Consider the following 26,678-nt stretch of genomic DNA (forward strand, 5'->3'; position numbering starts at 1 on the left):
TGCTTCCAGCTGGATATGCCCCCCTATGTCCTTCCCCAATATTGTGGCCTTCAGATGTGCTGGATTGAAGCTTCTGTTAATCCCTCAGTTAGTATCTAACATTGCTATTGTATCTAGTTTCTCAATCTTGGTGACTTTAAGATGTGTGGACTTCAACTCCCAAAATTCCCCAGCCAGCATACCAACATCTTAAAGTCACCAAGGTTGAGAAACACTGATCTAGAGGATACTAGGTATGGGAAGGTTGTCCTAAAACCACAAGTAATAATAAAGAGGGTCTTTGATTGGCTGAGTTTTGAAATAGGGCTTTAAGATAAGCCTTTCTCCTCTTTCAGACTGAAACTAATTTGCCTGATGATTTCTTCAATGAAGACACTTCAGGGCTGTTGGAATTAAGAAGCACTCCTGCAGCAATTGCTGCGAAATTGGGGTGAGTATTGTTTCTGTTGTGCTGCATCCACAATGTTTATGTCTTAGAGATGCAGCCCCTAATTCAAGCAACTCACTGAAGTGAGCACAGTTTCTCCTGGCTGGGTGCTGCTGGTGAGAAGAAGGTTCCTTTCATTATTTAGCATTCCTGAGCAACTTAATATTTTCCCTCCCTGGGCTGCAGAGGCACCCGTGAGGCAGCAAATGATGCAATCGGGATCACGCCTTTGTAACACAAGCTCCACCCTCTTGGAACGCGTGTCGCGGTGTTGCATGTATGAAAGGGGCTGAGCTTACCTCATGATGCTGATTTCATCATTTTCCTAAAAGCCTTCAGTCCTATAGATCCCCCTGCAGAAATGGCCACCTCTGCACGGCACCCAAGCCCTTCTAACTACACCACTAAATTTCAAAGTGCTACCATTTTGAGACAGAAAACAAGAAAGCTATAGAATAATTTATTTATTTATTTATTTTATTTATTTATTAAATTTTTCAACCGCCCATCTCCCCCCAATGGGGGAACTCTGGGCGATTCACAACAAACATTAAAAACATAAATATATATAAATACATAAAACATTAATTAAAAACATTACTGAAAAGGAGATGGAGAGTCCAAGAGGTTGAAAAATCTGAGGCTGAAGACAGAAGGCCTCTATGGGGCTAGCCATCCCCACGCTTGAGGTATTCCCTGTATAATCCTTACATAGGCTTAGTTTAAAAAAAAAAAAAAGTAGGGGACAATCCCCCGACTTCTTCCCCACCAAATATTTTAAAAATCCAAAGCCTGACCTATTTCCACACATAAAGCTAAACCTAACCCTGTCCGCTTGCATCTCTGCCCCACTACTGTGACCGTCACTCAGTCCCTAAGCTCCTCAGGGAGTGCCAGCCCTTAGCTCCCAAAATTTGCCCACTCTGTTTTAGGATATTTCATACTATCTGAGAATGCTGTGAGTTACAATCCCAACACATTCAGAAGCTGCCGTGTTACAGAAGGCCACTATAGGAACTGGTAGTAGATTTACAACTGGTATAATTCCATAAGCCAATTAAGTTTACAAGAGTAGATTTACAGTATATTATATTTGGTAATATATAATACCCATTCCATAGGTTCATAGCTGGTGTGATTAAAAGAGAGAGGCTGGTGCCTTTTGAACGTTTGCTGTGGAGAGCCTGCCGGGGAAACATCTATCTGAAGTTTAGTGAAATGGATACACCCTTGGAAGATCCTGTCACTGTAGGTGTAGACAGGTTTTTAATTTTGTTGCCTCAGATCTTTTATTTGGGATATCATGTTATGGAATTACTGGGACTGTATTTGGTCACCTCCGTGATTATTTTGAAATTCTTTCTACTTAAATCACATTTCCTTCCCCAGAAAGAAGAGATGAAAAAGAACGTATTCATCATCTTCTATCAAGGGGAGCAGCTGAGACAGAAAATCAAGAAGATTTGTGATGGGTGAGAAAGAGCATTTTGACTGTAAATGAAATTAATGCATCTTGAGTTGGCTTTTCACACTGATCTCAGTGGAACTTTAATGCACCTAACTTAGACAGGATCCAACCCAGAAAATACAAGGTGTAATTAAATTCAGGGATGGGGCACGCTGATATAGTCCAGTTTGGCCACTCTGTGTGAGATTTAAACCTTTACTCATGTCTCCCTGATAGATAGTTATCACTATCACAATTGCTTCCAGTTCTGTAGCTGAAGTTCATGTTAAACATGTCCCATTGATTACAGATGTTTGGGGATAAGGACAGCTCCTTAAAGAGCCAAAATGATATCATCCATGCCCAAGAGTGAAGTTGGAGGACCTCAGAGATCTGCAGTAGTTTAAAAAGCTTGAATACCACCACATTTTATGAACCTAAACCAATGGGCTCAGTGGGACATAAAAAGCTTGTCTTTTTGGGGAAGGGGTGGGAGGGAGGAAAGAATGCAAAAACAGGAATTCTATTAAACCATGAACAAGAAAACCCCATCTGCTGTGTAATATTCTTTGCCCTGCAGGAATTCAAGATTTCAGATTACTGCTAAGCAGTATTACTTGTATTTTATAAAATGTGTGTCTCTTGTTTTTTGCTGAATGTTGTTCTTAATTTTTAACACTAGAGAAATTAATTAGTGTTAAATTTAACTACCAGATTTATTAAAATGGGAAGCAGAACAAAACAATAGGCATTTCCCCAAGCCTTCTCTCTTTCAATTGAGGATGCTCAAATGCTAATAGGAACTCTGCAGCAGATTTATCAATTTCAAGACTCTCCGGTGAATTGTTTGTGAGCTTTCCTAGATGAAGGTGTCATTAAAGTAAAACTGACATTCTGACAGGCAAAACTGACATGCAAAAGGACTGTGAAAAGATCAAAGCCATAGTGCTGAAACCTTGTGGGTGACGGGGAGAGGGGAGTGAATGTAGCTTGTGTGGGCTCTTTTAAACAGGAATATATTTTTAGGTACAATTTAAAAACTTAAAAGTTCAGTTTAAAATCTAGGCTGAGCATCTAAAGGTTCTCCTAATGAAGGATTTATTCATATGCTTCAATGGATGGTTTGGTTTTTATGGAATATATTGTTGGAGAATCCATACCATGTTTGAAGCTGAAGTGATGTAGGCATGTGCAACAGCATTGGGGGTGGGGTGGGGGGCAAAATAGTGTGATGGAAGCCCTGCCTCTTTTGTATGCACGTGTACAAAAGGAGCAAGGTTTGCACTGCAATATTGTGCTCACCATCTTGCAGATGTTGATCCGCCCAATGGTGCCCCTGGATATATAGCACTTTTTTCCCCAGTTTCAGCTTGCCAAGTAATGAAAGGTCCAGTCACTCTATACAGCATTGGAACAAATCAATTTGGCTTTTAAAATAATCTAGCCTAGAAATGAAGTAAAAAGATGTGTTAAGCCTCTGGTGGTCCCTGCAGGCTCAGTGACATCTTGACATTCCCGCCCTGCTCTCTCTGTCCCATAGTCGCTGAAAAATAATAAAGTTAATTAAAAAATCCAGACCCTCTTTTATGATCCACATTATGGGGAAAAGGTAGGTAGGCAGATGGTGCTGAAAGGGTAAATGTTGCCCCTTATCCCAGATCTTGGCTTCACCAAGAGCAATAGATAGGTTTAGCTCTGGTTTTTTCGCAAGAGACATATGAAGAAACAATGATATAGCATCTGTTTTGGAAAATAATGTTGCAGGGGAAGCAAAACCCTTCTCATCCACCCTGGTACCAACCTTTCTGTACCCTGTTCTTGTACAGCTCCGGTGTCATGTGGAGGAACAGCCAACAGTGCAGAAGATAAAAATTAACCATAACCCTATTCATTCATTCATTGATCCATTCATTCATTCATTTATGGTCCAAGACCATTTTTTTAAATACATAATACAACAGTATATGAAATAGAAAACAGCCATAAACGTGTACAGGAATGCCTGAAAACAGTTATTAGTGTGAAGAAGACACCAGGTGCCTCCTGTAAGCTATTGCTATTATTAGAAATTTGGCAGCGTTTTTAGAAACAGCTCAAGTTTGGTCTCTTAGGGGGAGAGCAATGACTTCCTATTAAGATTTCTAACAATTAGTGTTACAAGTTCTTTCCTCCATTTAGTATACAGAGATCACTCTAATAGTGCATAAGACACAGATTTGACTACTGTGCCAGAACATATGCAGGTACATATCAGCATCATAGGGGTGTTGAAGTATCCATCAGTTGTTGCTGTAATAGGTGCCTGGCTAATTCAAGCCAAAGTGAAAAGCTTTCTATGTGCAAGATGTTTTTTCAAAAAGTATCTGGGAATGGAAGTGAGAAACCGAGGTTCTATTTGTTTGAAGATCTAGGTCCCAAATCTAATGCTGGGAATGAAAAGCCACAATAAGCCAAATCAAAATTGATTTCTTTCCTTAGAGAAGATTCAAATGTATCTAATAAATTAAGGTGAACTAAGGATGATCCCCAAACAATTTGCTTCAGCCAATGTTTAAGGCAGCATAGCCTTAGATGAGTCCCAAAGGAGATGCTGTCTAATTGTAACCAAACAGGAGAATTAACAATGGAGTAAGGAACTTGGGTTATGGCCTTTAGGAATTTAGATTTAATAACTTATAAGACTGAAGCATCCATTTGGATAAATATCTGCATGCCATCTAGCATCAGACCCAAAACTTTAGCTTTGAATAGTTTAATGACTGCTGGTACGTGTTGACTTATGTATCTAATAATTGCAAAGAAAGTTTTGGGGCTGTTATAAGGAGCTCCCTTGCTTGATTGGTTCAGGGAATAGAGGATTGAAAGTGAATACCTAATTACTTAAAAGTCATAACTTGCTCAATAGATCTCCCAGCTAATTGGGATCTTGAAGAGCTTTCTGGGAAATATTAAAACTTTTGTTTTAGAGTAATTAATCTCAAGTTGTTCCCTAAGCCAGTAAAAAGATAATGCTTCAGGGCATCTATACAGGTTCACTTGAGTTATAGAAAGAATAGCCACGTCATCAACATATAAAAGAATAGGAATGGGGCGATGCGTAAGAGATGGAGAATAAAATTCTAGTTTAGCAGAAACTTCAGCAATATCATTAATGTACAGATTAAACAATAATGAGGAAGAATACAGCCTTGCTTTATGAATTTTAGGGTGGGAATAGGTTTAGTTAAGTCTCCTTTAGATTTACCTTCACTTGCATGGTGGTGTCAAGATTTCATCAGTTTAAGAAAACAGTGATCAATCGATGTTGCAGCGAGTTTTCTCCAGAGTCTCTTGCATGGTAGAGAGTCAAAAGCGGTCTTTAGGTCTATGAAAGCAGCATAAAAGGCACCTTTGGGAAGACTATAATACTTCTCCACTAGATGATGTGATATTGTACATTGGTCCATAGTTCAGTGACCAGGTTTAAACCCTGCCTGTTCTGTGACCAAGATATTCTCAGAACACATCCATTCCAAAAGTTTATACTATAGAAATCAGGCATCTTATTTGCTAATTACGGATAAGAGACTAATAGGGTAGTAATTTGCATGATCAATAAACAATGAAAAGTCCAGCACAAGTGAAGCATTTTTATAGATTCTCTAAAAACAGAATGGGAGCCAAACATCACTCCCAAGAGAATATCCTCCATAGCCTGGGAGCAACACAGAGAAAGCCTTCTCCTGCATGTCAGGTAGATGAGTCTCTGAGAAGGATGATTCCAGAAGAGTTCTCCTAAAGAACTTAATGGCCTGACAAGCCCTTAACAGCCCTTAAGCCATTTAGCTAGTCAAGTCTTCAGCCATTCAAGGCTTTAAAAAGCAATCTCATATCTTAAATTGTGCCTATTAAGCAGTTGGCAACCAGCGTAGATCTTTCAGTACAAGCCTCCTGGGATCAGTGTACTTTGTACTGGTTAGCAATCTAGCTACTGCCTTTTTCAGCCATTACTTCCAGACCTTTATTATAAAGGTAGCTTGACATAAAGTGCCCTTCAGTGGACAGGATGGGATGCAACCAGTCTTGCTTCATCATTAGGTTCCGTGCCACGATATATCCCTGCCCCGAGTCAGCTGGAGAACGCCGAGAAATGGCTGCTGGTGTGAACACAAGGATTGAAGATCTCAACACAGTAAGTAGCCTTTGGACTTGCTTGGAGTGATAGGGTATGCTGTATGTCAGCATGTGCCAACCTTTGGCAGCTACTGGAGTTTGGATATGTGTCCTGGCCTCCTTCCCAGTGTGCCAATCAACAAGCAGCTGGGTCTGAAGACCATCATCTTTGTTTCTTATAATGCTTCAGAGCCACACCATTTAGGGCATTATGGGAGATTAAAATGGCAGCTGCCATTTAAAATGTGTGGCAACTGTGGCTGCCATTAGGACTTATAGCAGGTACAACAGTAGGTAGGAGCGGGGCGGGGGGCTGCTGATATGGGAATGGAACGTTCTGAGGGAGATTAGAAAATTAGTCCAATGGCCCAAGTAATGGGATAGAGCAAATATAAACTATGAATCTCAGCCAATTCTCTCATCCTACACATGTGTTGGTCTGTAACTCCCAGAATTCCTCAGTCAGGAAGGGCATTCTGCAGGCTGGCTGAGGAATTATAGGAGTTATAGCTCATACATCTGTTGGGCTCCTAACCTAAGCTTTTGCCTCTACTTACAGGTGATCACCCAAACTGAGTCCTATCGACAGATGCTATTGAAGGAAGCATCTGCAAACCTGTGGACGTGGGGAATCAAGGTGAAAAAAATGAAAGCCATCCACCATATCTTGAATTCTTGTAACATCGATGTCACCCAGCAGTGTGTCATTGCAGAGATCTGGTTCCCTGTGGTAGACACCCCCAGGATAAAAAAGGCACTGAATCAAGGAATGGTAAGGCAAATTCTGTCATTCAATGCAAAAGATACATACTGAACTGAGTGTCCTGAATCTGTGGCAGAGTACTTGCTTTGCATGCAGAAAAAGGACTGTGGAGTCCTTGGTGCTCTCTGAGCCTGGTTGTTTGCTTGCAGATGTTTCATTACCCGATTGACTAGGTAGCATCATCAGTGCTGGATTAACACCAGACAAACAATCAAGCAGGAAACAATACCCTAATCAAGGAACTACCAAGGAGAAAACCACACCCCCACCAACACTGGCAGGGAAAGCCACTGTACATAAACAGGGATCAAACCCCACACTCACTCGCGCTGATGATGTTACCTAGTCAGGTAATGAAACATCTGCAAACAAACAACCAGGCTCAGAGAGCACCAAGGACTCCACAGTTCAATCCTGAGCTACGCATATTCTCTTCTATTAGTGGATGTTGGATACTGTAGAGAGTAAGGAACATGACCTTGATGGAGGTATGCAAGCTCCATTAGCAAAGCAACAAGGGGTGAAACATGTCTCAAGTCCACAACAGACATAATATTTTGAAGAGGCTCAGCCAGATATCTCCTAATTCACAGAGGTATATGAAAGAGGAGGTGGTACAGCTTTGCAGATTTGCAAGATTTTGTTGTTATAGCCAAACTCAGTAAAAATATGTATTGTCGAAGGCTTTCACGACCGGAATACGATGGCTGGTGTGGGTCTTCCAGGCTGCGTGGCCATGTTCTGGAAGTTTTGTTTCCTAACGTTTCGCCAGCATCTGTGACTGGCATCTTCAGAGGGCAGGAGCACAGACAGGAGCAGTTCTCTCTGTGCCCAGGATGCCACCCACCAACAAAGTATTTCTGCCCTACATCAAAGGGGTCACAGACTGCATGGGAAAACTGATGGAAAAACACAACTTCCAAACAATCTTCAGACCCACCAGAAAAATACAGCAAATGCTAAAATCAGCAAAAGACAAAAGGGATCCCCTCACCGCTGCAGGAGTATACCGCATACCGTGCAGCTGTGGACAAGTATACATCTGGGCCACAAAACGCAGCATCCATACCAGGATAAAAGAACACGAAAGACACCGCAGACTACAGCAACCAGAAAAATCTGCAGCAGCTGAACTTGCTCTCAAGCACACCGGACACAAAATCCTATTTGAAAACACAGAGATACTGAATAACACCAACAGCCACTATACCAGGCTATATCCGGAAGCCATTGAGATTCACAAACACCAGCACAGTTTCAATAAAAAAGAGGAAAGTCTAAAAATCAACAAAACCTGGCTACCAATCCTGAAAAATACAGCCTGCAAAAGGTCAACGAACTCAGCTCAACCACCAGGACATGTGAGCAGCTCACACAATGAACATACTAATCACCCCCAGCAGCCACTCGTTAACAACTCAATAGAAAAAACCCTGCCTAACCCCCAGGAAGATACACACAGATTCTGACACCAAAATAAGCAGCCAATCGTTAACCCAAACCCCCCCTCCCCGCCCCCCCCCCCCCTTCAGGCACCCTCGCTGATCTCTATAAATACCCACAACAGGGTCACATCACCCTGGGCACAGAGAGAACTGCTCCTGTCTGTGCTCCTGCACTCTGAAGATGCCGGTCACAGATGCTGGCGAAACGTTAGGAAACAAAACTTCCAGAACACGGCCACGCAGCCCGGAAGACTCACACCAGCCTCAGTAAAAATACTTTTAACTTTCCTGTGGAGTTGATTTCCAGATCTGGTATACCTAGTGGGTCTGACAGATGGATCATCCCTGTACACCAAATTATTTCTTTCATGGTGCAAAATAGAGGAGGATCACCTGGTGCCCAACTTCCCATCTCTGTTGGAAGTAGAAAGTAGTCACCTGGATGATCCTCCTCTATTCTGCTACTGTTATGTACGTTTTGTTATGTACTTAAAAGGGTTAAAGCTGGAATTACTAAAGCTGGAAAAAGCTAAATAACTAAAGCTGGAATAAATAAATAAATAAATGAAAGGGACTACCTGTGCTAATTACTACAGTATTGTTTCCAGTGGCTCTAGAAAGTCCTCTTTTTTTTTTTTTCGGATATAGACACAAGTAATGTAGAATATTATAGGAAGTCCCTTGCTCTTTTTAGCTTTTGTTTGTTGTTCATGTGTCTCTCTTTTTGCCTGCTTTTGTCCAGTTTTGCCGGTTTTTGATATTTGCTAATGTTTAATAAACATCAGGCTAGCTAAATTGAGTGGCATGTGCGCTTGCTCGGATCTGGATACAGGAATTGACAGGGAGTGTGCTGGTGCAAACTAAACTGAAAATAGCCCATAGTAATTTTCCAACAGTGGCAAAAAACCCACAAATCCTCACTGCAACTCCCCCAAGGGAGAATTCCCAGGATTCCTTGGTAGAGGCTACAGTTGTGAGTCTAATATAAAGCCAGTGTTAACATTATGGTGTAAATGCATTTATTTATTTAACTGTTTTGATCACCTAACACCCAATCTGTTAAGATTCTAGGGCAGTGTTTCTCAACCGTAGCAACTTCAAGAGGTGTGGACTTGAACTCCCCGAATTCCCCAGCCAGCAAGCTGGCTGGGTAATTCTGGGAGTTGAAGTCCACACCTCTTGAAGTTGCCAAGGTTGAGAAACACTGTGGTAGGCAGTATACTAATAGAATCATGGAGTTGGAAGGGACCATGGACGTAATCACTGTCTAATTCTAATCTCTTTTGACTTGATCTCAGGAACGAAGTGGTTCTACAATCAACCCCATCTTGACTGCTATACCAACCAAGCTGGCTCCTCCTACCTTTAACCGAACCAATAAGTTCACCGCTGGGTTCCAGGCCATTGTAGATGCTTATGGTGTTGGGAATTATAGGGAGATTAACCCAGGTAGATAGACTTTGATTTATCCCCCCCCCTTTTTTTTTCTAAGAGAGCCGATTTTAAATGACATGTAAGGTCTTTATGCTTTCTTTTATGCCAATGTATCCACCAGGTAAGGATCATTTGGTGCCTTGTCTTTCAGGCAAAAGACTAGCGGCCCACTCAATGGAATGAATGGTGTGTGTGCGTGTGCGTGTATGTGGTGCAGAGCAAGACAAATCACCACATTTTGAAATATGTGGAATACATATTGCCACCTGAAATAGTGCTTCTCATCCAATATACATCCAATATAGAGAGAAAACCAGTTTGGTCTAGTTCTCTCTATATATTGGATGTATATTTCAGGAATTCCTGATTTAAAAGAAGGGACTTCCAAAAACCTATTAAACAGACACCAGGCTAGAAAGCAGGAGACTGTGAGTTGTAGTCCCACCTTGGGCATGAAAGCTGGCGGGGTGACTTTGGGCCAGTCACTCTCTCTCAGCCCAACTCACTTCACAGGGTTGTTGTTGTTGGGAAAATAGGAGAAAGAAGGAGAATTAGGTATGCTTGCTGCCTTGAGTTATTTATAAAAATAATAAAGGTGGGATAAAAAAATCATATATATGTATGTATGTCTCACAGGTAGAACTCAAAGCTAACCTAGGTGAAACAGGGTAAGGCATTGAAATTTTACATCTTGAAAGCTTACTATACATAACCAAAATAATAAAAGACTGCCTGGAAGCGTATAAAGGATCTTCTTGGCTTTCTTGTTTCTATAATGGTCAGAGTCAGAATTTTTTTGATGGAGAGATTTTTGGGGACTAAAAATGTAAATGATTGAGAATTCCTGATTTAAAAGAAGGGACTTCCAAAAACCTATTAAGTCCAGATCCTAAAATTATATAATGACTTACCTGAAAAAAAAAATTAATAATGTGGATTATATATATATATATATGGATAAATAAAATGCCGTTCTTGTAAGGACTAAGGAAATGAATGAAGAATGTAATTAGCTGAGCAAACATTCAATTCCAGATATTCAGTACAATTGCCCATGTCCTATTTTACAGAAGATAATTCTAATTGTCAATTATAATTCACTTTTGATAGATGCCTATCTCTCTACTTAGGATACTTCAACCAAAAGGAAAATGTGGTTTTAAATTAACAGCATTTCATTATTATATGGACAACTATCATAATATGCTGGGTAACAGTGCCACCTGTTGATTCCAACTGAGAAAGCATATTTTAAAATTCTCATTGAACCAGTGTATTCTCTGTTCCACTTTTGGTTAAAAGGTGGGGTAGCCCTTGCTTAAGTTAGCAAGCTGATTTGCTGGTTCCCAATTGTAGTCAGATCCATGGGTGCATCTGAACCTTCTGGTATCAATAGATAAGGAAGTTGTTGGAAAAGGGCTAGATTCCCCCTCACTACTCCATAATATATTCATTTTTTTTTCTCTCTGGCCAGATTGTCCACTGCTTCTCAAAAGCTGGGAAATAGACTTTCAGTGTCAGGCAAAAGGGTCCTTAGATCCATGCACTGAGTTTGGAGGTGCTGAAAATTTCTCAACATGCATAATAAAAAGATGCTTGGGAGCTGATTCAGAATCCCATTGCTAATTGGGAGCCTGGAAATAGACTTGTGCCTACCACTAAATCAGTTCAACAGAGAAATGTGATATTGTATTCCTGGCTCTTTGGGAGTGATCCCTAACAGCAAGACTAGGTGGTCAGTGCCTCCAACTGTATTGGACTTCAATTCCCCTAATTTCCAACCATGGAGCCCATTTTTTCCCTCACTGAAACTCAAGTGATTTGCAATGTATACATGTTTAACAAGTGACGTGATAGTCTTTCTCCTTCCCACAGCCCCCTTCACTATCATCACCTTCCCTTTTCTGTTTGCGGTGATGTTCGGCGATTGTGGTCATGGTACAGTCATGCTGGGCTTTGCGCTGTGGATGATCAGCAATGAAAAGTCCCTTTTAGCCCAGAAAAGTGACAACGAGGCAAGTGATCATGGGTGGAATCTCGATGCCTATAGCAAGCAGCCTTCAAAGTATTTATTTATCTATTATATTCTACTCTGCCCAACATCTGAAATTCTTGGGGTAGATTACAAAGTTATTTAAAACATTAAGGTTCTAAAAATGTATTTTAAAAAAAATGCAGAAAAACAAGCAAGCAGTGAAAGGCAGCCAATTGATCAGTTAATAGCACAGGAAAGTTATTAACATATAGAAAGATATAAAATGGAGAACAATCCTCTAGAATGCTGAGAAGAGAAATACCTTTGCCCAGAGCTGAAAAGATATAAATGGGCCAGTCGTATGGAGAGGGCATTTCATAAGCAGAGTCCCGCAGCTGAGAAGGCTGTCCTCCTTGTTGTCATCAATCTCACTTCTCTTGGTGAGAAGAAGGGCCTCTGAAGATGACTGAAGGGACACTCATTTCTTTCCAAGGCAGTAAACAACAGGGGAAGAACTATGCATGCAGATCAGCCGCTCCAACCTGGTGCCCTCCTAGCCAGCACAATCATATTTGGGAGATGCAGTCCCACATTTCTAGAAGATACCAAATGGAGAAGCCTGCTGCAAATAATTGGATATTTTGTTTGTTTACTGTTCTTGATCATCCCTTGATGACTCGGTAATATTCCTGTGCAGATCTGGAACATCTTTTTCAGTGGCCGCTACTTGATCCTACTCATGAGTATCTTCTCCATTTACACTGGCTTTATTTACAACGATTGCTTCTCCAAATCTCTCAACATATTTGGATCTTCCTGGCGTGTCCGTCCCATGTACAACAATGGTGTATGGACGTAAGTGGTAAACAATGCCTTATAATTATAGAAAGCAGCAGCTATATGCCCAGTTTGCTCAGTTGTTCCACAATCTCTTCTGGAATTGATCCCTAGTAATCCATATCACAACCTTTCACATTTCTCTGCCTTTAATCAGCAGCTGACTATGATGCAAGGCAAATAGGAGACAGTAGTTACTAGAAACTTCCCTTAGTTTGATTCAGAAAAGGCATAAAATATTTTATTCTGAGCCCATTCTAAACTTTTGATTCCATCAAGCCCACAATAGAAACCAAATGGTTCTCTGAAATTATTCATAGCCCCTAACCCTGAAATATCTCTCTATGGTGGGAAATACAGGTCCCCAGGGGACCTGAACATGTTTATATTCAGGCACCTGAAAATTACTTATATGCTTAATATAATTTCCAGGGCATCTGGTGTTCATATTCAGATACCTTGGAGAACTGTTTTACAGGATCTCTGGAATGTTCACCTTTAACCATCAAGGTGACAGAAAGATATACATTGAGGCCTACTCTGTAAGAACCTCCGCAGTGAACTACATAGAGATACGTACTAATCTTAGCTTGTAATAAGTTATAGGGAAAGATTCTTAGAGTCATCATTTATGAGTGCCCCCTCCAGTTTCCAAACTTCATCAACATCAGTTAGGGAAGAGCATCATCACAGAAGAATGTAGGATAGTTTATACAGTAGATAATATTGAAGGTGTGAAGTGTGAGACTGTGGGCCTGTTGGAGAAAGAGCAATCTGGGACGATGACAAAGGAAAACAAAGAATGTACAAAATTATATAAGCCGTTTAGTACAAAAAGTCACATGATCTGAGCTGTCTCCATAGAAGATGCACAGCTAATGTTTCAGACTTCATTGTGTTTATATTGTGTTTTTTCTTAAGCCATTTCATTGTGAGAAATGGCTGTCACATCTCAGAGGCAACCTAATCATTTAACATTTCTTTGTTCATCCATAGGGACAAAATTGTTCATGATAATGGTCTGCTGCAGTTAAATCCAAAAGAAGCAGGTGTATATTCTGGAAACCCCTATCCTTTTGGAATTGATCCGGTAACCAGAAATAATTATTTGTCAGTTAAGAGGAGGAGAGGGATAAGGGATGAATGGGTGGGATTCCAATTTCCCAGGAAGAAGTCAGCAAAGACATAGTTCCTCAAAAACTTGTTAAGAGCCAAGACTATTGTTGATAACTTTGTCTTCACTGTCTTTTCACTGCAGACATGCAAAAATTTAAATTGCTATGGAAAAAGTAGGGAAAAACTTTGCTTGTTGAAACTTTTTGACCAGTTGAAAAATGGAACAGAAAATTTCTAACACTGAACATTTTTTTACCTTGTGTCATGTGGCTTTCTTCCAAAACCTCAACATCAGTGTCTTATTGATGGTATTTGAAAGAGATGAGAAAAAATCCAAAGTAAAGTACAAAGTAAGGAGGCTCACAGTGCTGGAAATTTTCTCTCCAAGACTAGTATTTCTGATGTTGGTATTATGGGAAAAGAGAAGACAGACTCCATAGAACAGTGTTTCTTAAAGTGTGGTCCTCGGACACCTGGGGGTCCCCCAAAACCCTCTCAGGAGTCTGTGAAATCAAAATTATTTGCCAGCCTATGTTGAAAAATAATGCAATATTAAAATCCCATCAAACAATCATGAGAAGTGGTAATAACAGTTGAATGCATCAATTTTAATTTTTAAGGTGGTAAATATTGATAAATATAACAAAAGCTCTTCTGGGGTCCTCCATAATTTTTAAAAGTGGTCCTGAGAGAAAAAACTTTAAGAAACACGGCCACAGGAGGTTACTGCAGCTGGCCAGTAGATGGCAGCCTTGATGGCAAGTCATCTTCCAAGCTGATTCCAGGTTCCCTCATAGAATGGTAGATCGGGATCTGTCTCCTTTGCTTAGAGCAATAACCATGACTACAACACTGACTGCCTTTCAGCTGGTTCATTCTTAAGAAGACTTATATAAATCGTAAAATAAAATAAAAATAAAAATAATTTAGCAATCAGCCGTGCACAAATCTCTTCCCATCCATGTTTAGTAAATATGTGAGGTCTTGAATACAGTCTGGCAGAACCAGAAAGATATTGTTTCTTTTGAACAATGAATAGCATGTTAGGCTGGAAGTTTATTCCACACTTCCTTTATTATCCGCAATAAGATCTACTGAGCTTTTGCTGAGATGCATTTTTATTTAAATAGGGTTGATTGGCTGAGGGCATGAATCAGAAGATCACTGAGCACCTGAAAATGATGTTCCCAACCACTTACTCTTGACCTGCTGTTTTTCTCCATGGAGAACATGCAGTTCCATCTTTGTAGCCTGAAATGTTGCACCCCTGGAGAAACCTCACTGTTTGATTTTGAATAAAATAGTTCTTTGTCAGAACAGAAGCAGGGGTGTCTGTGTTGTTACAATAATCCAAGAATCTAAAATGTATTCTTTTCTTTTTAATACAGTAAACTTATAACTATTGACCAATACAGGTTGCTGTTAATTTGGTTCCAATTCTTCAGCCTAACAGAGGTGATCCTCAATCACCTTTCTTACCTTCTCCCTGTGCTTCCCCATTTGTGAAAATGAGGCAAATATTTCAGTTTATCATTTCACTTGTCTTTTATTCATTGCTTTCCTTGTTTATTTATTTCAGATCTGGAATGTTGCAAACAATAAGCTGACCTTCTTGAACTCGTACAAAATGAAGATGTCTGTCATCATGGGGATCGTACACATGGTCTTTGGGGTGATACTTAGTCTCTTCAACTATATGTAAATGTTAGTGCCTTTACAGGCACAATAAATGTTTATGATGATATTCTAGTGTAGCCTTCCCAACCCAGTCTATGTAGATGTCAGCAGTAGTTGACTTTCCTTAGTCTTCCACATACTAACCTTTATGCTCACCCATCTAATGCTCCTATCCCTCCTTTCAGATTCTTTTAGACTCTTGTTTTTTATAAATACTTTCTGTCTTAATATATTTTTATATCTTCCAGGCTTTTATAATTTTTTATTTTTAGACTCTGATGTATCTTCTATGCTTTTTAACTGACTGTACCCACCCTCCTTATGCTGGTCTAGGACCATAATAAAGATTGATTTGATCTGACTTTCCCTTTCACCAAAATTTACTTTTCAGCAGCAACCAAGCTCATCCCAATTGTTTTGATGAGATTATTATTTCTTTTATGCCATCCAGCATGGATTTGATCACACTGATCTCTTCACAAGGAAGCTAATTTCTTCTGTCATCACCAATCCGAAATAAGTGTTGAGATGTATTAATATGATCTGGCTTTTCTCATTCCTTCCAGATAATTGTGTGACTCGAAGGTAGCAACTAAATATCTTCCAGATTTATTAGACTTCCATGCTCATGATAAATCTAGCTGGATCTGCAATGGCAGTTCATGGGCACTGTAGTTCAAAACCTCTGGCGAGTACCAACTTGCCTTTCTTTGCAGAGTAGGAAACCTTTGTGCCTTCAGATATTGCAGGACCACAACTCCCAGCATTTCTGTCTGCTGCAATACTGTCAGGGGTGATGGGAGATGGAGTCACTTTACTTCTGGAAGACCACAGGTTCACCATAATCTCTTTTCTTCCACAGTGACTGCTGAGCAGTGCTGTTGATACCTGTGGGGCTGGAAGCAAGGGATGAAAGCATGTGTTGTAATGTCACAACACCAACCCCATAATTTATGTAGTAGGCCTGAAGTTGAGGCACAAGTACAAAAGGCTTGGCTTTGTGCTCTTATGTTATGATATATGATTGTTTTTTTTGACATCACACTATGTAATGGATGCCTATAACCACCCCAGTAATGCTTTCTTTCTCCTGGTTCATTTCTGTCCAGTTATTTCAAGCAAACCGCCGACGTTGTCCTGCGGTTCATTCCAGAGATGATCTTCATAGTCTCGCTATTTGGTTACCTGGTCTTCATGATTATTTTCAAGTGGTGCCGATATAATGTGAATAATGCCCAGAGCGCTCCAAGCATCCTCATTCACTTTATCAACATGTTTCTGTTTAGTTACAATGACCCAACAAATCCTCCCCTATATGAGCATCAGGTATGAATGTTTTGTCTTCAACTAAGAATGCTAAATGAAATCCATCACCGTAGTTGGAGTGCTCCTACTTGGTGCACAAGTTGGTTATCACTCAGTCCTATTCATTTCAGCATACCTATTTGAAGGAGGATGATTTTGGATATCATCTCTTTTTTTTCTTAAGGAAGTGTATTTCAGTCAACCACAGAGCAAACTTATTATACATATGGAGAAGAAGATGTTTCTTTTTAAAATGGTAGCTTCTATTCATCCATGTTTTCCCTGAGATACAACCATGTATTGTGTTAGCAGCAAAGACTGAAGTTGATTGATTTAAAATCAAAGTGATTCAGTCAATTTACTTTACAGGGAAAGGTTATCACATGGTGACTTTTCTCTAGACAACAAATTGGCTATATTGTTTTTTGTTAAATTAATCCTAGCATGATAGTTAATATGGCACAATATCTCAGTTTAGAAATATCATAAATAAACTTTGCATTTTGAAGTTCCAAAATATTCAGACTTACGAACGTTCTTCCTTTTTCTGCTTACGCTTCTGTACAGTTGCATTCATTTCTCCCATGTGTGATCCACACATATCAAACGTGTGCTTGCACTGATTGTACAAGGAAGAGATTAGGGCTGTGCACATTACAAAAATGATTAGGGACAGTTCTTTGGAACTGAAGTGAATACAAGCACAGCATTTCTCTGCTTCTAATTAAAGCACTGTGTCCTTTTTTAGGCTCCAGGCAAAAGCTGCTGCTGCTTTAAGAAGTCAACTAATTACAGCTGCTTTAAAGAAAACCGGAGAGGAGCTGTGCTAGCATAAAGTCTAAAGCCCTTCCTTTTCAGAGTCCTAAAATAATTTTCATTTGTAGCCCTAAATAATTATTAGCAATTATTAGCCAATGAGTTTGATGCATTAGCTCAAACATGTGAGCCAGAAGTTGGGAACATATCTCATACTGGCCAAATAAAGGAAAATACAGCAGAGTTAAAAAATGGGAAATCTTTCTTGAGTAATTTCCCAGGGTATTTTTCTGCTTCTTAGAATACCTTTTTGGAAGACATAAGCTTGTTTTTTAAAAAGCGTATCTCTGGCCTAAAGTTTGCTTTAAAACATAACAGATCTTCTGTGCAAACATACAGCAAGCAAAACTAGGAACTTCTGGCCAAGGGCAGATTCCACTCATGTCAGCATGAGTGTCTGCAGGGGGAGGGAGACAAAGGAAATCTATGTGATGGCGTCATCACCCAATGCGGCAACTTACATCTTGCATTAGATGTCAGGACACAAGCACATAGTGGCAGCATTTGTGGGACAATGCTATTGTCCACATGCTGTCTTTTTGGTGTTATGGTAGCTTGCTGTAGGCAGCACTGCATTTAAGCATTCAGGATCAAATACAATGCAGATCTATTGCAACAGTGATACAGATACTAATTCAGATGTGGAGCTATCCTACCTGGGACCACACATCATGCTGGACCTTGGTTTGTTGAATAGCAAACCCAGCACAGGTGTCTTCTTTTGCGTGGCCAAGTAGCTGGAAGGTGACGCGACAATTTTTCAATTGCTGCTATTTCATGGTTATTTTAAACAGTCTGTTTTTAATCTATATTTATTGTTAGCAGCTTAGAGTTATTTCTTAAGATGGGCACCTGTACAAATGTATTAAATAAGTCGAGCAATTATCTGGATTCGTGTAACATGTGAAACCATAAGCCAGACCAATCTAATTTTGGCTTAGTGTGAAGCTGACCAAAATTTGGCCATCTTCATCTAATGCACTGAGCCAGAAATATAAAGTCTGAGTCCACAGATTGTACAAAACCAAAACCAACAAAACACTTTATGGCTTAAAGCATTATGTCCTATGGAAAGCCAAGCTCCGAGAAACATTATTTATCATAAAAACTCAGAGACCCATTATTTAGCCTGCTTTGGAACCAGTAGCAAAATGGCTGGCTAAGCAGGACATGAGAGGGCTACAAGACTGGGCAGCTGGGCATATAGTCCTCCACCTACTTACAGGCTGGATGTTTTGGACCATTCATTAGGCTGGTAAAAAATGAGTCAGAGATTCAGATCTAGCAAGTCTTGAATAAGCAGAAGGTACAAAGTGATTATTCAGAGAACGATATCAAGTAGCCTGTCTGAAAGACATCACTCAGACTGAATGGTAATACTTTAGGGCAGGATATAGAACTAGTGCTGCATCGGGGGGGGGGGGAGGAAGACACCCAGCACATATTTTGAAATGCAGGTGACAAATTGGGCTGTTTACTTACTCAAGGGCAAGACTGCAGTCAGCTTGTTCTCTTTGTCTCACCCTCTTGCATTCTCTTGAAGCAAACTCATTGTCATTTCTGGTCACTTGCAGCTGGGAATGCCAAGCTGAAAGGGAAATCATTTCCTCTGGCCCAGCGGCATCCTCAGGAAGGGTCCTCAAAATCAAGATGGTACCCGCAACTGCATGAACAAATCCCTGCCTCTTTTTTATGTGTGTTGCACAACATATTATCAAAAAAGGCAGGATTTCAATCACACAACCAGTATCTTGACTTTCGTGGAACCCTACTCTCACCCCCTCCCCCATGAACATGCCTGCCCCATCCCCCTTTAAAATATATTCTTGCAGGCAGGGACTGACTTTAGGAACTATTCCCATCCTGAGCAACTGGAGTTATTTGTTGATCTCAATCTGTTACCCACAAGTATCTGCAGGCATTGGCCACATTGCAAAAGCCATAATTTAGCATAGCATGAGTAGGCTTCCAGGCAGCCACTAGATGGCAGCACAGAGTTAAAATGTTGTATCTTTATGCTGCCATCATGCAGCAAAAAAGACTGTCCAGATTTTTGCATCCCCGTTGGGCTAACCCTACTGTAATGTCTTTGGCCTGCCTCTGAAGCTTGATATAAAACAGCTTAGTGCAACTCAGATGTTGTGTAGAGGCCATTTCTGCATGAAAATATGGCATAAGGCCAAGCTGGTCATTTAAATACTCCAGCCACCTTATAGTGGGCGAAGGTCCTCCATCTGATCATGACCCCTTTCTGCAAATAAAATCACACTTCAGGCAATGAGTTGCACCCATATCATTGTGGTTTTCTCATAGAGATATCCTGTCCCAACTGCTTTCATGGAGCTATTGATAGGTGTAAAACAGTGTTGTCCAAACTTGGCCACTTTAAGATGAGTGGACTTCAACTCCCAGAATTCCCCAGCCAGCCTGGCTGGGGAATTCTGGGAGTTGAAGTCCACTCATCTTAAAGTGGCCAAGTTTGGACAACACTGGTGTAAAAGAAGGCTGGAGCCTGTAAGAGTTTGATATCGGAAGCTTACAAGTTTCACATGTTCTGCTTAGCTATTGTTTCTTCAGACATGGTTTGCTGATTAGCTGGGTTTATTTGGCTTAGTGTGTTGTATGATAGCATCTTTTTTTTTTTTTTTTTTTTTTAGCAAGAAGTTCAAACCTTCCTGGTCATTTTTGCCTTGATTGCCATCCCTTGGATGCTTCTGATTCAGCCCTTTATTCTTCGAGCCAAGCACCAGAAAGCTCAGAGCAGGGTAAGGATAAAGGTCTCTTCTGCCAGTGGATTGGTACATGCGTAAAGACAGAAGACTGGGGCAAAGTGTCATAGAAACTTAGAGTTGTAGAGTTGGAAGGCATCCCAAGGACCATCTTGTCCAACCTTCTGCAGTGCATGGGAAAACCAGTTAAGCGATCCATGAGAGATGGAAATCCAGCCTCTTCTTAAAAACCTTCAGAGATGGAGAATCTGCAACCTCTGTAAGAAGTCTGTTCACTATTGTACAGATCTTACTATCAGGAAGTTTTTCCTTACATTTAACTGAAATCAAGATAACTGTAATATGTATACAATATTTCTGGTCCTTGTTTCTGTGGCAACACAAAGTAGTTCCTGACCATCTTCCCTGTGGTACCCTTTTATGTACCTGGACATTCATGTCATGTCTTTTTTTTCTCTATCCCAATACTTCAAGTTTCTTCAGCCCATCCTCAAGTCCCTGTAGCCCCTTTTCACCCTCTGCTGAACCTGCTCTATCCTGTCAATTTGGAATCTTTCTTCCTCTTAAGAAAATGCCTCTTTTTTTCGACAGAGAGTGTTAAACATGGTAAGGCTCAGACATAATGCCATAATGTGGCACTCAGTGCCAAGCCTGGGTCTATTATATCAGGACAAGGTCATAATGTCCGAACAAATACCATTTAGTATGCCTTGTGAATAACTGCCAAATCAGGATCTGACATGGAAAGTTAAAGCCAGTTTGCAAACAACAAGAGTTTGGGCATTTTTTTATGTTACATCTGAACCAATAAATGATATGTGATTTTGTTCCATTTTTCAAAGGCTGCTGTTGGTAACACTGCAAATATTCAAGGAAAGCAGAGAAGAGGGGAACTGCATAAACCATGGCTTGGTTATATATTTCAAACATAAATTATGATTTAAAGTTTAAACTCCAGTTAGAGCAAACCACAACTTAGCATTGTTTCACAACCAACCACTGTATCTGAAATGGTACAGAAGATTGTGATCACAGTTGGCTAGAATACATATTTTCTCTTTCTAGAAAGGCTAGATCCATGCTATAAGTCAGTCATAGTGTTTATTTTTGTGTTCAGTACTTTGTCATGTGAATTATAGGAAGGTGTCTTATACCAAGTCAGAACATAACCCCAATTCTGTCTTTACTGGCTGGGAGCAGCTCTCCCAAGATTCCAGGAAGGGCTTTTTTTCACATCAGGCTGGAAATGTTGAGGATTTAACTTGAGATTTCCTATATACAAACCATGGACCTTAACATGGAGCTCCATTTCCTGCTTTGTACAAGTATTGAGAAGAATATGGGAACCCAAAGGATTATTAGGATGCTAATAATCATTCTCTGTTGATTTCTCTTAAGCTGGTTTCATCAGGTCTGTCAGAAAGCCCTACTGGTGATATTGAGGTACAGATCATAGACTCTAACCACTCTGAGAAAACAAACCAAGAAGTTGATAGCGGTGGTGGCCATGGAGGACATGATCATGAAGAAGTAAGATACAGGAATTAGAAGACCTAAAGGAAGGGACAATGCAATGACTCGTTTCTCCATCATTTTGTGTACCTATTATTTTGTGACTAATTTTAAAATATTTATAAACCATTTATCATTAAAATATTTCCTAAATGGTGCAGTATTAAAAACAAAGCCAGAAAGCATCTAACGATCACTTTGAAATATACACTTTAAACCTCTTTGTATTGAGGTGCCTATTTTCCTTTCTATGAATATCTGTTAAAATAAAATATGCAAGATAAAGTTAAGATGATTAAAATAACCAGATTTTTTCCAGTAGTATCTATGCCTGGAAAAAATGGCACATGTTCCCTTAATGTTTCCACTAATGTTTAGAAAATGGTTTCTAAAGATGCTGTCCACAATGCTGATAAAACGGGAAATAAATCTACCTACAGTTCATTATACATCCCAGTTAGGCCTGGAACTAGAATAACAATATAGTCCTGTGGCCCTCAAATCTTCCTCCACCGCCATTTCCAGCATTACTCATTATTAGCCACATGGGTTGGAGCTGCTAGATATTAAAATTCACTAGCACATGTTCTCCAGGCCTGCACTAACTGCATTTACTGAATACTTGGTAAGGGATATCATCTTCGAGGTTCTCTCTCTTTGAGGAGAGAACCTCAAAGGTCAAGAATTTATTGTTTTGGGACCTAATCTCATGTGAGAGGAAGATGGAAAGATCCCTCATGGAAACAAGGGACAAAAGGGCTTCCAGAAAAGCCAAGGAAGCTGAACCCTGTCTTTCCTCCTTGAAATTGGAATGTTGACATTTTTTTTCATGTGAAACTAGAGTGAAAAATGGACTTTATTGTTACAGAATTTGACCCATGTTAGATAATGTATGTAGGTTGGATTAGACAGTGGGCTAAGTGGCCAATCCAATTAAAATCAACACATTTAGTGCAATTTAAGGTAGTACTGGTAGTACTGGTAGTGAGGGGAAAGTGAGAAATGCTTAAAACTTTTTGGGGCCCGTGGAACCCATTTACAGTTTCTGGATTTTGGAGTTAGTGAAGTTTAGAATAAACCAACTGAAATCAATAGGATTTACTGTAAAATGGCTAAATCAAGTTCCACTTATTTCTAAACAATTACTCTAAGAATGGGAAATACTATAGGAATATTCAACCTTTTTTCCTCCTATAAAATTTATTGCAGTTCAACTTTGGAGACATCTGTGTGCACCAGGCAATCCACACCATTGAATATTGCTTGGGTTGCATTTCCAATACAGCTTCCTATCTCCGGCTTTGGGCACTTAGCCTGGCTCATGCACGTGAGTTTTCAGCTTCTGATGCTCTTGTCTATGAGAAACACTTGGGTTGTGCCATCAGTGAAGATACATCAATATTTGGTATTGACTCAAAACAGTCTTCACCAATCATGTGCCCAGTGATAGTTTACACTGCAGTTCCCAAGACATCATGGACACTGGTTATGCTAGGTGGACCTGATGGAAGTTGGACAGCACCAGGTTAGAGAAGGAGCAAATCAGGGTTGTAACCTTTTCAACCAGAGATTGCTCCTTCTGAGGCCACGAGTAAAGAAATTTGTTGTAACATTGGCTCTGAAAACTACATGTTGGTGTTACAGTTGTAGGAAAGCAGTGATCCAGTGATCTAGGCTTAATCCAGCTCAGGCAGAATGACAAAGAAAACTTGCATCAGTTCCAGGAAATGAAGGAGCAGCTGCAAGGCACTAAGCGATGTAAATTAAAACTGCAAAATGTTTAGCCCAGTTAATGTTTGCAGAGTAGGACAGAGGTGAATTATCTTGAGCTCTGTTATGATTCCGACAATCTTTTTTCAGTGATATTTGTGCAGTTTGGTTCTTAAAAATTTTACCAGAGGTTCCTAGTAGTAGGAATTCTTTCCTTGCTGATAGTTATCTAACAGCCCCTAGGGCCTGTGTTTCCAGAGCAATTCCAGAGCATTCTAACCTTTTATTGGGATGGGGAGGGGTGCAGGGGCATCCACAGGAGGGATCAAAAAAGATCAGATGGTCTCTGTGACCATGCCACTCAGGCTTTGATCCCATGGTCAGTTGCTGTATTGAATTTTTTAACCCTTCCCTGTAGACACCTAGTTGGAAGAAGCATTTCTGGCAACATTTTCCAGCCAGCGGCCATACGAGATGCACTAGAGTGCATAGAATTGAAATTTTGAGTCCTTCTTTGCAGGGATTGAGGATTTTAAGACTGAAATGAATGCCTTAAGCCCCTCTATCCATCCACTCCCAAACCAGCCTGATTCTTTTGGGGAGAATGGGGGTTTGGGGGTCTGAAATGAGTGCCTTAAGCTATGCCTTGGCAGCTCCTAAAAAGTCTCCTTTGGACCAGCTCTGTTCCCAATGACTGTATAGGTATGTCCGTGAAGCTTCTTGGAATTCTGCTTAGCACAAAATTCTTCTGGGATACAGGGGGATATACAAGGGTGTTTCTCCTTTGCTTTCTCCCTCTTGTGTTTTCTCCCCCTTTGTTCTTCAGAGCTCTCAGAGGTTCTTTGGACCTTGCTGTTTTCACAAGGCTTCCAAATGAGTGGCTGGGCAGGGCTCGCTGGGATTTTCGTCCTCTTTGCTGTGTTTGCTGCACTGACGATAGCAATTCTACTCATCATGGAAGGTCTTTCTGCCTTTCTGCACGCACTCAGGCTTCACTGGTAAGTAGGAATGTACAAGAACTTTAGTGCATAGCTGTTTCCTTCTGAACCAGCCAACAAACCAAACCACAGTGACATTGTGGTATGTGCACATCCTCTTATGTTTGCAGGGTGCTGCTGCAAGAATAATTGAAATGGGTATATGCATGATGTTATGGACAATTTGGTGTGAAACATTGATAGGACCCTGTCCCAGAGCTATGTGGGATGAGTATGATGGGAGTTGTAGTCTAACATATCTGGAGGGTGCAAAGTTGCAAAAAACTATCCTGAAACAATCCCATAATAACTATGCCCTCCAAGGTGCCTTTCTTAGTGGTCCCATCAGCAATGGAGAAGTTGGAAGCCATAGCCTTTTTAATATTTTTACTTCTGTCACTTCAAAGTTTCTTCTATTAAAGGGTATTCTGTTTTAATCCAATTTTATGGTAGTTTTTCCTCTTTTTTTTTTTTTGGCAACCTGCTTTTATTATTATTTCAGAGAAAAATAATAAACTAATGAAATGATTTCAACTTTTTCCTGTTAGGGTGGAGTTCCAGAACAAATTCTACTCTGGGTCTGGCTCTCCCTTTGCGCCATTCTCCTTCAAGACCATAATAGAAAGAACGGAAGAATGACTCTCATTAATTATGGTGAAATCTGAAACTTCTAGGGTTTCTGCTGTTCTTTTCTTTGGTGAGCATTTCCTTGAGAAATAAGAGCCAGGAGGGATACAGAACTTCCTGTCCTTGGAGTTCAGACACCAAATAACAGAGGCAAGCATAATAAAAACTCTGCCTATTCTCCAGATGTGTTGGGACAGTGACTCTTATATTGGCTAGGAATTGTGTGTATTCCAGTTCTAACACTTCTGGAGAGTACCAGGTGGGAGAAAGGCTGATTTCCCTTTGCAAGCCATTTAGGAAAAAAACCTATCCACCAGTTAGAGCCTCCTGCAGAATTCAACCATTTTGTCAAAATGATGAAACAAGGACTGTGATAGTGTGATGGAAGCTTCATTCCTCCCATACATGTATCTGATGTCACAATACACATACCAAAAGGGCAGGGCTTGTAACATGATGGCACAACATTCATTTCATCACTTGCCCCTCTGAGGATGCCTCTGGAACCCGTGATTTGGTTCACAACAAACATTTAAACCCCATATTTTCTTTCACTCATATTATTTTGGGTGCTGATGAATTCACTGAAACTCTTCATGAGCGAGATTTACATTTGACTCTGCTGGTGTACATTGTCACATGATTAGATGTTCTTCTATTTTAATTTTCTCCAAGAAAATCAAAACACAAAACATATCATGTTTGGATTCACACAACAATTAAGACAGACATCCCTCACTTAATAAACCATAACTCTGGAATTATCAATAAGTATGATCAAAGAAATCTGAATTGTAAATAAGGCATGAACCAGGATTCATTATTTTCATAGGAATGAACTATTCCAACTTTAATTTATCACTCTTTCAACTGCTAAGTCTGTTCTTGGTTTATATACATTTTACTTGTTGGTAACATTCATTTGAAACTGTCTCACAATTGTAATAGTAGTATCACATATTCAAACAGCATGCTGAAACTCAGAAATAAATACAAAACCAAGGACTAAAGCTGCCCATTGCTTCTCTGTCCCCAATGTTACATTATGTAAAACATACATTTACAATCTGGTGTAAAAGATAAAATGTGTGGTTGACAACACCTGTCAGATCTTCTTATTTCCTCCAATCATCCCCCCCCCTTGAAAATCAACTCCTTGCTTTTTGGTTTAGTCACAAACAAAAATAAATAAATTGTTCAAATCATCTTGGTCTCTCTCTCTCTCTCTCTCTCACACACACACACACACATACACCCCTCTCACCTTCTGAAAAGCTTCTGAGAAAAGATTTAATTTACCTGAAGGCTATGATCATATGACAAAATGCTCCTTAAAATTAATCTTTTTAGAAGATTTTTTTTTTTTGTCCTGGCACCTCAAGAATACAAACAAGACACAGGAATGACTGGCTAGCATTTGGTATATAAACAGGTTTTGCTATTAGAATCCTTTATTATCTTAATTGCTTCATAGCTTATCATTAACTGGCTAAAGATTTTCTCAACATCCTAATCCGTGTAGAGAATCAGGGAGCTGACCTTGAGAGAAATAAGCAAGAGCTGTTAGATAAGCAAAGAGGGCTGAAACATTCTTTAAGCTCTGGGATACAAGATAGTATTCAGAAGAAACTCTGACAGGGTCCTACCTGATTCACTGGAGTATAAAAAGGGGAGGTAAAACACAATTAGGCCTGCAAGATTCTGTTATCATAGCCTATATCAATAAAGT

At 40.0% G+C, this 26,678-nt stretch overlaps 1 protein-coding gene across 1 annotated transcript in view; it reads left to right on the forward strand.

The window, feature by feature from the left end:
• The window catches only part of ATP6V0A4 (ATPase H+ transporting V0 subunit a4), a 33,177-nt gene extending 8,033 nt beyond the window's left edge, over positions 1–25,144 (forward strand). The window contains exons 5-20 of the mRNA XM_088141555.1: positions 336–430; positions 1,549–1,675; positions 1,817–1,899; positions 5,952–6,045; positions 6,586–6,798; positions 9,533–9,683; positions 11,544–11,683; positions 12,341–12,498; positions 13,477–13,570; positions 15,176–15,294; positions 16,383–16,599; positions 20,052–20,159; positions 21,522–21,653; positions 22,845–22,962; positions 24,172–24,343; positions 24,871–25,144. Coding sequence (XP_087997681.1) covers positions 336–430; positions 1,549–1,675; positions 1,817–1,899; positions 5,952–6,045; positions 6,586–6,798; positions 9,533–9,683; positions 11,544–11,683; positions 12,341–12,498; positions 13,477–13,570; positions 15,176–15,294; positions 16,383–16,599; positions 20,052–20,159; positions 21,522–21,653; positions 22,845–22,962; positions 24,172–24,343; positions 24,871–24,961 — 2,112 coding nt within the window. The 3' untranslated portion in view covers positions 24,962–25,144. The remainder of the gene's footprint in view (positions 1–335; positions 431–1,548; positions 1,676–1,816; positions 1,900–5,951; positions 6,046–6,585; positions 6,799–9,532; positions 9,684–11,543; positions 11,684–12,340; positions 12,499–13,476; positions 13,571–15,175; positions 15,295–16,382; positions 16,600–20,051; positions 20,160–21,521; positions 21,654–22,844; positions 22,963–24,171; positions 24,344–24,870) is intronic.
• Positions 25,145–26,678: the final 1,534 nt, after the last annotated feature.

The sequence above is a fragment of the Python bivittatus genome, unplaced genomic scaffold (assembly GCF_059951505.1).
Source record: "Python bivittatus isolate LINGU-HERP-01145 unplaced genomic scaffold, Pbiv_v1 ctg000330_np1212, whole genome shotgun sequence".
NCBI lineage: Eukaryota > Metazoa > Chordata > Lepidosauria > Squamata > Pythonidae > Python > Python bivittatus.